Raw genomic sequence first — 13,297 nt, 5'->3', positions numbered from 1 at the left:
GAATTTTTTGTAATTAGCTGCCACTGACTGCGATACTGCCACTGACTTCGATATGAATAAATAGATTTGTTTGCTGAAATGCAGCTCTTATCAGTATTTTTTCTTTGTTTTTCCAGAGACTAAATGAAATGTTTACGGTATATTTCATTTTTAATATCATTAAGCTAATTTGTTTCAAGTATGGGATGTTACATTTCACTTTGGACAGCTGGATACCTTGCATTATTTGTTGGGGTGGTGGTGGTGGTGGTGGTGGTGGTGGTGGTGGTTGGGGGGGGGGGGGCTGAAGGGTGTTCAATTTTCTGTCATTTAAAGTTGACGTGAAGTTAATATTATTTACAAACTTGAACTGCGATAAACAAATGCTGCCGGGTCGTTTTATTGGTCAAAGTTACCGCAGGTTAATAAAATTACACAGTTCTGTGACTCATAACTCAGAAACCAAGCAAATTACTATTATCAAATAAAATTCAGAATGAAGATAATATTGTTAAGTTAAAAGTGGTTTGTATGCAGCATTTTTAGAACTCAAATTTAATGCTGTTTTCATGGTATTTCATAGATATTCTGAGAAAACTCAATTTAAATCGAATAGGAATTATGCCATATTATTCAGCATTTGATTTAGAAACAATGTTTATAAAAATTTTTATGCCATCCTCAATAGGAAACTGTAGAAAAAATAAAAAGTAAATAAAAATAGTGGCAGCAACCATGAATCATGACAAGATCATTGTTGATCACCTGCTGTTTGTTTCACGGCAGCCCATTCAAACTTAAGTACAGTGTGAGCTTGAATAATTATTATTTAATTATTTTTTTCCAAGTTTCGGACAAGGGGCTCCATAAAACTTAAAGCTGATATTGATGTGTAATGAAAAGAGGTTCTGCGCTATGTAAGTCTTATCTTTATGAAAATTGTGCTTATGCTTAAAGCATAAATAAAAGCTTTTTCAAAATTGTATTAATTGTTGCTGTAGTGTTGCATACCTGCATCAACAATAGACTTCAGCTTCAAAATAAATTGGTAGTTCACTGAATCAAGTGTAAGATTCTTGAGTTACATGGCAGGTTGAAAACTAGTAAACATTTAAGAGCCAGTCCTGTCCTCATTAAACACGTGTAAGTATTCATATGACCCATGTTTTTATTATATTAAGCTAACAGATCCTACATCATTTTAATACGATACTTGAATAAATAAATTACTGATTACTAATCCTAATAGTAGACTTGACTCCAGTCATAGAGTATTTTGGAAAGCATGTTAATAATAACATGTCAGAAATGTGAGCTGCTCATTGTGGTGCTTTCTTATAATTGACACCTTCTGTTTTATATGGTTTCATATGTACAATATCAAGATGAAAAGCTGTGAGTCTAACAATGAATAACTGTATTTTAACACAGTTGTTTTCAGTGTAGTCTATGTACTTCATCCACTATTTTGTAATGAGAAGAGTCCATCCCTGAAGAGCAAATCTAGAAGAACTGTTAAATAATCATCTGTGGGTGCCATTACCCCTTCATTACAATCAGAATGATTTCCAGTGACAAATTTCGTTAGATATGAGTAGACATATAAGACAAAAACTGCCCAATTTGCCAACTATGGTGGATATTCTAACAATCTCTATACTCTAACAAAGAGATAGAGGGGCTGGCCAGTACTTACCTCAGCTCAGTACAGCCGATAGATACACAAAAAACAGAACCGAAAATTTACATCCCTATCTTTCGGAACAAATGTTCCGTCATCAGGGAGGATAGAGGGGAAAGAAACAGAAGAAGGAAAGTGGATTCTGTTACTCACAACCCAGCTAATGAAGTAACAGGGAAAGAAACCAGGGAGGGTAGCAAGGATGGAGGCATGGTTGTCAGAGGGAAGCCAAAGATATTCTACTGTAATTACTGTGCCAGCTTCAAACCAAAGAGGTTGCATACAGAAGTAAAGAGGTATATGGTATAAAGATAAACACAACTACGTAGGATGAAAAGATGTGTGAATGGCTAAAGAGGAAAGGGAAAGAGGAGAAGACTGAAGAGTAAATGGGAGTGAGGTTGTTTAACGTAGGTTCAGTCCAGGGGGATGGCGGGATGAAAGGATGTGTTGGAGTGAAGTTCCCATCTCCTCAGTTCAGAGGGACTGGTGTTGGGTGGGAGAAGCCAAATGGCACATACGGTGTAGCAGGTTCATAGGTCCCTAGAATTATGCCGGAGGGCATGCTCCGCTACTGGGTATTGGACATCTCCTAGGCGGACAGTTTGTTTGTGTCCGTTCATGCGCTCAGCCAGTTTAGTTGTTGTCATACCGATGTAAAAGGCTGTGCAGTGCAGGCATGTCAGCTGATAAATGACATGTGTAGTTTCACACGTGGCCCTGCCTTGAATTGTGTATGTTTTACCAGTATCGGGGCTGGAGTATGTGGTTGTGGGGGGGATGCATGGGGCAGGTTTTGCAGCGGGGTCGGTTACAGGGGTAGGAACCGCTGGGTAGAGAAGGTAGTCTCGGTTGTGAGTAACTGAATCCACTTTCCCTTCTTCCCTTTCTTTCCCCTCTCTCCTCCCTGATGAAGGAACATTTGTTCCGAAAGCTAGGAACATATATTTTCGGTTCTGTTTTTTGTGTATCTATCGGCTGTACTGAGCTGAGGTAAGTACTGGCCAGCCCCTCTATCTCTTTGTTAGCATTTGTTTCACATCTTTATGAGGTTTTCCGTTAATCATTTAAATCTCTATACTCTGTTCATCATAAGAATAAACCTGATGTAAACAAACACAAACATGATGATTGGTCAGAAGCTGTAGCATACGTCCACTGGTGTTGGTACGCTATTGTAAGTAGTTCCTACTTACATATTAGACATCTTATTACTAAGTTACATTAAATGAAACTATAAGATATCCTAATTTATTAACAATCATCAACTTTTTTTTAAATCACACTCAAGCTGTTTAGTTTTTATTTCAAAAATCATGTGGTCTCCATCTCTGTACTATTGTGATCTGATTGTCGCACTGTTTGCACACAGTATGAAAATGAAAATGGCAGAGGTTGCTTTCTGCTCTGTAGTGAAACATGCATGTTGAACATGATGAAGAAGTGCCAAGAAATAGGTTGTGCTTAATGATTTTCAAAAATTAAAAAAAAAAAAGGCTTTGTAGTTTTGTTAGGGACTGTATTTGATACAAATACACATTTGATGTATAGCACAATCGATAGTTTTGTAGATTTATAAACTAGTGCAGCTCATAAATACCTGAAAACAATCATTTTCACGGCATTGAACACACCAAACAGGTGCTGAACTTGTACATTTGCCACCGTATCATTACAATATGAACCCAACAAAATTGGTCTGGAGCCAAGTTGAGGATTTGTCACGAGAAACAACAAGGCTATTAAGTTGCCAGATGAACTGGAACTTATGCCACAGCTCTTTTGTATGTCACCGCTGATTGCTGGCAGGATATAGAATGGCACATGATAAAAGGAGAGCGGAAAATGTGGATTCTGTTGCTGATCAACTCATTATCAATGTAGCAAATGACAGTTCCAGGAATGAAACGTATTTCTTGGATTCGGATAAGGAAGGAGCTAAGAGATTACCAGATGACTGACTAATTAATACCTTTAGTGGCTTCAGTATTCAACAGTACAGTGAAATTCCTGCAGTATGCCTTTGCATGACACGTAGCTCACACCCCTCGAAAAATTACCTTTTTTAAAGTTAGGTATTTTCATTTATCCTGTTTGTAATCAGAATACTATGTTACGTGAGAATGAGAGCATTTTATGCATTCTGTCTGGTTGCCTAAAAAGCACGCAGTAGTGCTCGAGTTTTGCTGAATATTACTTCATTGTCTACATCTACATCTGCATGGATAATCTGCAAATCACATTTAAGTGTGTGCCAGAGGATTCATCAAACCACCTTCACAATTCTCTATTATTCCAATCTCGTGTAGCGCACAAAAAGAAGGAACACCTATATCTTTCCGTACGAGCTCTGATTTCCCTTATTTTATCGTGGTGATCGTCCCACCCTATGTAGGTCAATGTCAACAAAATATTTTCGCATTTGGAGGAGAAAGTTGGAATTTCATGGAGAGATTACGTCGCAACGAAAAACTCCTTTCTTTTAATGATTTCCAGCCCAAATCCTGTATCATTTCTGTGACACTCTCTCTCCCATATTTCGCGATAATACAAAACATGCTGCCTTTCTTTGAACCTTTTCGGTGTACTCCGTCAGTCCTACCTGGTAAGGATCCCACGTCTTGCACCAGTATTCTAAAAGAGGACGGACAAGTGTAGTGTAGGCAGTCTCCTTAGTAGGTCTGTTACATTTTCTATGTGTTCTTTCCAATTTAAATTGTTCATAATTGTAATACCTAGGTATTTAGTTGAATTTACGGCTTTTAGATTAGACTGATTTATCGTGTAGCCAAAGTTTAACGAATTCCTTTTAGCACTCGTGTGGATGACCTCACCCTTTTCGTCATTTAGGGTCAACTGCCACTTTTTGCACCATTCAGATAATTTTTCTAAATCATTTTGCATTTTGTTTTGATCTTCTGATGAGTTTATTAGTCGATAAACGACAGTGTCATCTGCAAACAACCGAAGACGGCTGCTCAGATTGTCTTCCATATCGTTTATATACATAAGGAACAGCAAAGGGCCTATAACACTGCCCTGGGGAACGCCTGAAATCACTTCTGTTTTACTCAATGATTTTACTCAATGATTTTCCATCATTTACTACAAACTGTGACCTCTCTGACAGGAAATCGCAAATCCAGTCACATAACTGAGATGATATTTCATAAGCGGGCAATTTTACTACAAGCCGCTTGTGTGGTACAGTGTCAAAGCCTTCCGGAAATCCAGGAATATGGAATTGATCTGAAATCCCTTGTCAATAGCACTCAGCACTTTATGTGAATAAAGAGCTAGTTGTGTTTCACAGGAACGATGTTTTCTACGCCCATGTTGACTGTGTGTCAATAGATCATGTCCTTCGAGGTAATTCATAATGTTCGAAAACAATATATGTTCTAAAATCCTGCTGCATATCAACATTAACGATATGGGCCTGTAATTTAGTGGATTACTCCTACTACCTTTCTTGAATGTGGGTGTGACCTGTGTAACTTTCCAGTCTTTGGGCACGGATCTTAAGTCGAGCGAACGGTTGTATATGATTGTTAAGTATGGAGCTAATGCATCAGCATACTCCGAAAGGAACCATGAGTTGCTTCACTACTCCAAGGATATTTACTTCTATGTTACTCATGTTGGCAGCTGTTCTAGATTCAAATTCTGTCATATTTACTTTTTCTTCTTTTGTGAAGGCATTTCGGAAGGCTATGTCTAGTAAATCTGCTTTGGCAGCACTGTCTTCGATAGTATCTCCATTGTCATCGAGGAGAGAAGGCAGTAATGGTTTCTTGCCGCTAACATAATTCACATACAACCAGAAACTCTTTGGATTTTGTGCCAGGTTTTGAGACAGTTTCATTGTGGAAACTGTTATAGGCATCTCGCACTGAACTCCACGCTAAGTTTCGAGCTTCTGTAAAGGATCGCCAATGTTGGGGATTTTGCATCTGTTTAAATTTGGCATTTTTGTTTCGTTGTTTGTGCAACAGTGTTCTAACCTGTTTTGTACCAAGGAGGATCAGCTCCGTCTTTTATTAGTTTATTTGGTATAATCCTCTCAATTGCTGCCGATACTATTTCTTTGAATTTAAGCCACATCTGGTCTACAGTTATATCATTAATTTGAAATGAGTGGAGATTGTCTCTCAGGAAGGCGTCAAGTGAATTTTTATCTGCTTCTTTGAATAGGTATGTTTTTCGCTTATTTTTCGAGGATTTGGGGTCTACACTATTCAATCTCGCTACGACAACCCTGTGTTCACTAATCCCTATATCGGCTTTGATGCTGATTATTAACTCAGGATTATTTGTTGCTAAGAGGTCAAGTGTGTTTTCACAATTGTTTACTATTCGCGTGGGCTCATGAACTAACTGCTTGAAATAATTTTCAGTGAATGCGTTTAACATGATTTCAGATGATATTTTATGCGTACCTCTGGAATCAAACATGTATTTTCGCCAACATACCGAGGGTAAATTAGTCACCACCAACTATTATCGTATGAGCTGGGTACGTGTTTGAAATCAAACTCAAGTTTTCTTTGAACCTTTCAGCCACTGTATCATCTGAACTGGGAGGTCAGTAAAAGGATCCAATTATTATTTTATTCTGGTTGCCAACAGTGACCTCTGCCCATACTAACTCACAGGAAGTATCTACTTCAATCTTGCGACAAGTTAAACTACTTCTAACAGCAACAAACATGCCACTGCCAACCGTGTTTAGCCTATCTTTTTGGAAGACCATTAGGTTTTTCACAAAAATTTCGGCTGAGCTTATATGTGGCTTTAGCCAGCTTTCAGTGCCTATAACAATTTGAGCATCATTGCTTTCCATTAGCGCTTCTAGCTCTGGTACTTTACCCACACAGCTATGACAATTTACAACTGTTATACCGATGGTTCCTGTATCTATGTTCTTCCTGTGTTCAGCCTGCACCCTTTATGACTGAAGCCCATCTTATGTTTTCCCAAGACCCTCTAACCTAAAAAACCGCCCAGTTCACAGCAAACAACCCCTTCCACCCGTGTAGCCCCCTCCTGCATATAGTGGACATGTGACCTATTCAGTGGAACCCGAAACTCAACCACCCTTTAGCGCAAGTCGAGGAATCTGCAGCCTACACGGTTGCAGAACAGTCTGAGCCTCTGATTTAGATCCTCCACTTGGCTCTGTACCAGAGGTCCGCAATCGGTCCTGTCAACAATGCTGCAAATGGTCAGCTCTGCTTTCATCTTGCAAGCAGGACTAGCAGCCTTTACCACTTCTGTTAGCCGCTTGAAACCAGAGAGAATCTCTTCTGATCCAAAGCGACACACGTCATTGGTACCGACGTGAGCAACCACCTGCAGTTGGCTGCACCCTGTGCTCTTCATAGCATCTGGGAGGACCCTTTCCACATCTGGAGTGACTCCACCTGGTATGCACACGGAGTGCATATTGGTTTCCTTACTCTCCTTGTCAGCCAAGTCCCTAAGGGGCCCCATAACACACCTAACGTTGGAGCTCCGAACTACCAATATTCCCACCCTCTGTGATTGCCTGGATATTGCAGGCTGAGTGGTTTCCTTTGAAACAGAACAGGCAACAGCATCCGGCTCAGCGACAGTGTCAGCCACAGACAGCACCTGGAACCACTCAGGACGCCCCGTTGTAGCTGGTTACTGTGCCCCCACTGAGAGAATTTCTGCTCTTGTAGACCAACACCTTCAACCTATTACCCGGACCTTATCCTCCTATATAAAAGATACCAACCATTTTCTAGACCGACTCTCCACAGTTCCTGTCCCTTTACCACACGGTGCCCTGCTCGTCACTATTGATGCCACCTCCCTGTACACTAACATTCCTAATGCCCATGGACTTAATGCTATTTAACACTACCTTTCCAGATGCCCTGTGGATTCCAAACCAACAACCTCCTACCTAGTCTCCATGAACAACTATATCCTCACTGAGAATTACTTCTCCTTTGAAGGCATTACCCACAAACAAATCCGCAGTATGGCTATGGCCACCCGCATGGCACCATCATATGCTAACCTATTCATGAGCCATCTAAAGGAATTCTTCCTAAAAACCCAGAATCCTTAACCCCTCACCTGGTTCAGATTCATTGATGACATCTTTCCTATCTGGATTGAAGGTGAGGACACCCTATTTACATTCCTCCAGAACCTCAACAACTTCTCCCCCATTTGCTTCACCTGGTCCTACTCAACGCAACAAGACACCTTCCTAGATGTTGACCTTCACCTCAGAGTTGGCTACATCAGTACCTCTGTCCATATCAAACCTACTAACCACCGGCAGTACCTACACTTCGACAGCTGGCAGCCTTTCCATACCTAGAAGTCCCTTCTGTACAGCCTAGCCACCCGTGTTCGTCACATCTGCAGTGACGAGCAGTCCCTCTCAAAATATACTGAGGGTCTCACTGAAGTCTTCACTGACCGTAATTATCCTCCCATCCTTTTACAAAAACAAATTTCCCTTGCCTTATCTTTCCAGTCTCCCATCACCTCCCAAAGTCAGGGTTTCGATTACCTCTCGTTGAGCCCTGAAATGAGAAGAGTTCTGCTCACTATCTTTCCCACCCCTCCTACCGTGGTATTCCGCTGTCCACCGAACCTACATAATATATTCGTCCATCCTTCCACAATCCCTGCTCCCAATCCCTTACCTCATGGCTCATACCCCTGTAATAGACCTAGATGCAAGACCTTGTTCCATGCGTCCTCCTACCAACACCTACTCCAGTTTGGTCACTAACATCACCTATCCCATCAAAGGTAGGGCTACCTATGAAACCAGTCATGTGATTTACAAGCTAAGCTGCATCCATTGTGCTGCATTCTATGTAGGCATGACAACGAACAAGCTGTCTGTCCGCATGAACGGCCACCGACAAACTGTGGTCAAAAAACAAGTGGACCACCCTGTTGCTGAACATGCTGCCAAACATGATATCTCTGATCTCAATGACTGCTTCACAGACTGTGCCATATGGATCCTTCCCACCAACACCAGCTTTTCTGAATAGCGCAGGTGGGAACTTTCCCTGCAATACATTCTACATTCCCGTAACCCTCCTGGCCTCAACCTTCATTAGTCACTGTCCTCACCCATTCAGCCCCCTCCCTGTTCCCATTCCAGCACTACACAGCCGTCATTTGAATGCCACACTCAGTCTTTTAATGACTTTTTATGCCTCTCCTTTCCACTACTTACCCCCTCCCCCCTCCACACCTTTTCTCCTCTCCTCCATCTAAACTGCAACACTTCACTGTCCGCCACTCCCACCATACTATCCCTCCCCCTCCCCACCCCAGTCTCCTCCTTACCCCCACCCATTTGCCACTCCCATCATGCACTGTTGCTGCTGCTCACAATGTGGTTTCAGCTCTCGAAGACTGGAGACATATGTGCAAGTTGCGTTTACATGTGTGTGTGTGTGTGTGTGTGTGTGTGTGTGTGTGTGTGTGTTGCTGACAAAGGCCTTAATGGCTGAAAGCTATAATTGTGTGAACCTTTTTACTGTGCCTATTGTGACTCAGCATCTCTGCTATATGTTGAGTAGCAACTTTCCTTCTCTGGTATTGTTACATTCCAACCTGGATTTTCCATTGTTTGACCAAGATATTCTCTGTTTTTGTTTTGCTATGACAAAATCAATAATGTTCCTTTTAAAATGGCCCAAATATTGCAGAGAATTTTGCACTCACATTTTATTCTGATAAGAAAAATGTGGCATTCATCATGCACCGTGCTTCTTCAGATTTAATCTACATGTAAATTATATTATATTCTTTCTGATACATTCACAGTGTCAACTATTTCTCGCACCTCCATTCCCTTATCACCCAATGCAGTATTATATATGTTCTTGATACTTTTGTCTATGGTTGCAGATTTGTGACATTGTTTGCATGAACCATCTGGAAGAGAAGTATTGCTATATTTTAATTCTGTCACACATTTCTTAAGTGCTGTGAATGAAGGAACAGACTACTCATAACCGGTTGTCAACTTCATATGAATTTACATTGATGGTAATCTGTCCAAACAAAGAGCCTCCCAGTGTTACAGCGTTTTAATTCAACCATTCAAACCAACAGCATACGGAATGACCACTACAAAAAACATATAAATAAAGCTGCTTGCAGACATGGTTCACATTTGACTTGCAGTATTGCACAATACCTAACAGTGAAATAAATACATCATTTCATTGCAATCGAAATTGTCTTTGTAATGCCATAAAACTTCCAGTTTGCCTTGAGGCTGATGAAGATGTCATTACTTTAGTTGATTATGCCACAATAGTTACTGTATCTGTTAATATTCCATTCTTATGGTGACTTGCCCAATCTAATAGACACACAGAAAGCATTAATTAAAAATGTCCTTTTTAACCAAATGTATTGCATCTATAGAGGCGGAAAATGATGTATAGAAAATTAGATTTCAGCAACTTCTAATTTCTTGATAAATGATCTTGCACATTGTGAATGTGTACTGAACCACATGATGGCACAACCTTAGACATTATCTAATCACTGGTGTACTTTTGTTTGCAGCTCCTGCTGCTCACAGAAGAAAAGTTTATATTAATGACATTATGACACAGGTACAATAATTTCATTTCAGTTAAACAATATCTGAAACATCTTGATATACTCTTTATAACAAGTTTGAGAGAAATAGATGATAGGTTGATTATATCTAAGAAAATTATATATATTTACATTACTTTCTGTGTCCGGGCAAGAATATCTAAACTCTGTTGTTCTAAAACTCTACAGCTTTAATAGCTTGTCATTGGATAAAAATAGACCTTCCACTGTGAAACTAAACTACATCCTTGGGCACATGAGCAAATGTTGAATTGTGTGTTTTTTTCCACATTCAACCTGCTCATCTTCAGAGTAACCTCACTTAATCATGTTTACTTTGTATTTTGCACTTCTGTTCTTAATATGTTTAGTGCTGTCCAAGTACTGTTTGATTTCCCCTTCGGGGTGAATATTTGTAATTTGCAGAATGTCTAACCATAAAGTAGGCGGTATGTCTCAGATCGGCCCTCTAGAGGTACTATCCATTGGTTGAAACTCTTACTTGTTTTAACACAAGTTGGAACTGTTTATTGGTTACACATTAAGTGCCATGGGTTGGATTGCTGCTTTTTTTTCCTGTTTCATTGGCTGCTTTGTGCCTGATATTTGATGGTGCCATGGCTGCAAGTGATTAAATTTTGTGAACAGTCTCATGTTTGATATCACTAATCATATTATATGCTATGTACAGTTTTTATGGTTTTGTGACAAAACACTCATCCATTTGTTCACTCACACTTTCATTCATTCATTGTGAACAAAAGTTCCCATTAAAAAAGAGATCCTTCAGGAATGTTGAGAGAATCAAAGTACACATTAACAGAGGACAAGCAAATAGTAGAAATCTACTCTGTCTAGTGTATAACTAATAAACTATCACTATACCTCTCATTTTTTTTAAAAAAAAGAAACAAAAAAAAGACTCAAAATTCTGTACACCATAACAATAAAGAGGCAAATGAATAATCGCTGCTTCAAAGCATGCTTTTCTTTTTTGGTTAATGTTATTTGTACATTCAGAGAGAAGTGAATTTTGTTTCAATGAAAAGTGTATGATTATTTGCTTGTGAAAGGAAATGACTAGTTATTGTATGTATTGAAATTAATATAATTGTGTTGTTTTCCTTCTCTCAGCCCTGGTCTGCAGGACAGCAATTATGTGCCACCACATGTGTTAGATGAGCTCATGCACAGCCTGGAGAAGCAGGCAGCCAATAGTATAGCAGTTCTGAATCGTCTCACCACAATTTCTGCACCACTTCTACCAACACCAGAGACATTTAATGTGCTTACAGAAGATAGCACAAGCGTGTGCCAGAACTGGGCGGAAGGTATCACAATATCTGATGATGAGTTTCACTGCCAGGTTAGTCCCTTTATGACACTTTTCTCATTTGGTGTCAAACAGTTAGGGTAGTCATTATTAACACTCTAGGTTACAAAATCAAACAGGTGTTAGTTCATGTCCAGTATCTTGTGAAAAAATCTTAACTGTGCTATTTAATTAGGATAAACAAAATAAAGTTGATAAGTGCAGCAACTGCTAAACACTGCAATTGGAATGAGATCAAACATGGTGTCAAGAATTTGAGGTGAAGAAAATTAAAGAGTACAATTCATCAAACAATGAAAAATCCAGGCTGGAATGTAACAATACCAGAGAAGGAAAGTTGCTACTCACCAAATAGCAGAGATGTTAAGTCGTGATAGGCAGAACAAAACTCACACAATTATAACTTTCAGCTGTTAAGGTCTTTGTCAGCAGTACACACACACACACACACACACACACACACACACACACGGAACTTGCACACACGTCTGCAGTCTCTCAGAGAGCTGAAACCACACTGTGAACAACAGCACCAGTGCATGATGGGAGTGGTGACTGGGTGAGGGTAAGGAGGTGGCTGGGGTGGGAGTGGCGGAGAGTGAAGTGGGAACAGGGAAGGGGCCTGGATGGGTGAAGACACTGACTAACGAAGGTTGAGGCCAAGAGGGTTATGGGAATATAGGATGTATTGCAGGGAAAGTTCCCACCTGCGCAATTCAGAAAAGCTAGTGTTGGTGGGAAGGATCCATATCGCACAGGCTGTGAAGTAGTCATTGAGATGAGGGATATGTTTGGCAGCGTGTTCAGCAACAGGGTGGACCACTTGCTTTTAGGCCACAGTTTGTCGTTGGACGTTCATGCGGACAGACAGCTTATTGGTGTCATCCCTACATAGAATGCAGCACAGTGGTTGCAGCTTAGATTGTAAATCACATGACTGGTTTCACAAGTAGCCCTGCCTTTGGTGGGATAGGTGATGTTAATGGCCGAACTGGAGTAGGTGTTGGTGGGAGGATGCACGGGACAAGGTCTTGCATCTAGGTCTATTAAAGGGGTATGAGCCATGGGGTAAGGGATTGGGAGCAGGGGTTGTGTCAGGATGGACAAGTATATTGTGTAGGTTTGGTGGATGGTGGAATACCTCAGTAGGAGGGTTGGGAAGGATAGTGGGCAGGACATTCCTCATTTCAGGGCACGACGAGAGGTAATCGAAACCCTGGCGGAGAATGTAATTCAGTTGCTCCAGTCCCTCATGGTACTGTGTTACGAGGGGAATGCTCCTGTGTGGCCATTCTGTGGGACTTTGGGAGGCGGTGGGAGGCTGGAAAGATAAGGCACAGGAGTTTTGTTTTTGTTTTTGTACAAGGATGGGAGGGTAATTACGGTCAGTGAAGGCTTCAGTGAGACTCTCGGTATATTTTGAGAGGGACTGCTCGTCACTGCAGATGCGACAGCCACAAATGGCTATGCTGTATGGAAGGGACTGTTTGGTATAGAACAGGTGGCAGCTGTCGAAGTGGAGGTATTACTCGTGGTTAGTAGGTTTGATATAGACCATCAAACCATTAAACCTACTAACCACCAGAAATACCTCCACTTCAACAGCTGCCACCTGTTCTATACCAAGAAGTCCCTTCCGTACAGCAGAGCCACCTGTGGTTGTCACATCTTCAGTGATGAGC

General features: G+C 40.7%; 1 protein-coding gene across 8 annotated transcripts in view; it reads left to right on the top strand.

The window, feature by feature from the left end:
• Positions 1-13,297, top strand: part of LOC126278383 (integrator complex subunit 8) — a 169,040-nt gene that overhangs the window by 38,293 nt on the left and 117,450 nt on the right. For all 8 annotated transcript variants that reach the window (XM_049978469.1, XM_049978466.1, XM_049978463.1 and 5 more), the window contains one exon: positions 11,417-11,648. In XM_049978469.1, coding sequence (XP_049834426.1) covers positions 11,417-11,648 — 232 coding nt within the window. The remainder of the gene's footprint in view (positions 1-11,416; positions 11,649-13,297) is intronic.

Source organism: Schistocerca gregaria, chromosome 6 (assembly GCF_023897955.1).
Source record: "Schistocerca gregaria isolate iqSchGreg1 chromosome 6, iqSchGreg1.2, whole genome shotgun sequence".
Classification (NCBI taxonomy): domain Eukaryota; kingdom Metazoa; phylum Arthropoda; class Insecta; order Orthoptera; family Acrididae; genus Schistocerca; species Schistocerca gregaria.
This window is presented reverse-complemented; position numbering and strand designations above follow the sequence as displayed.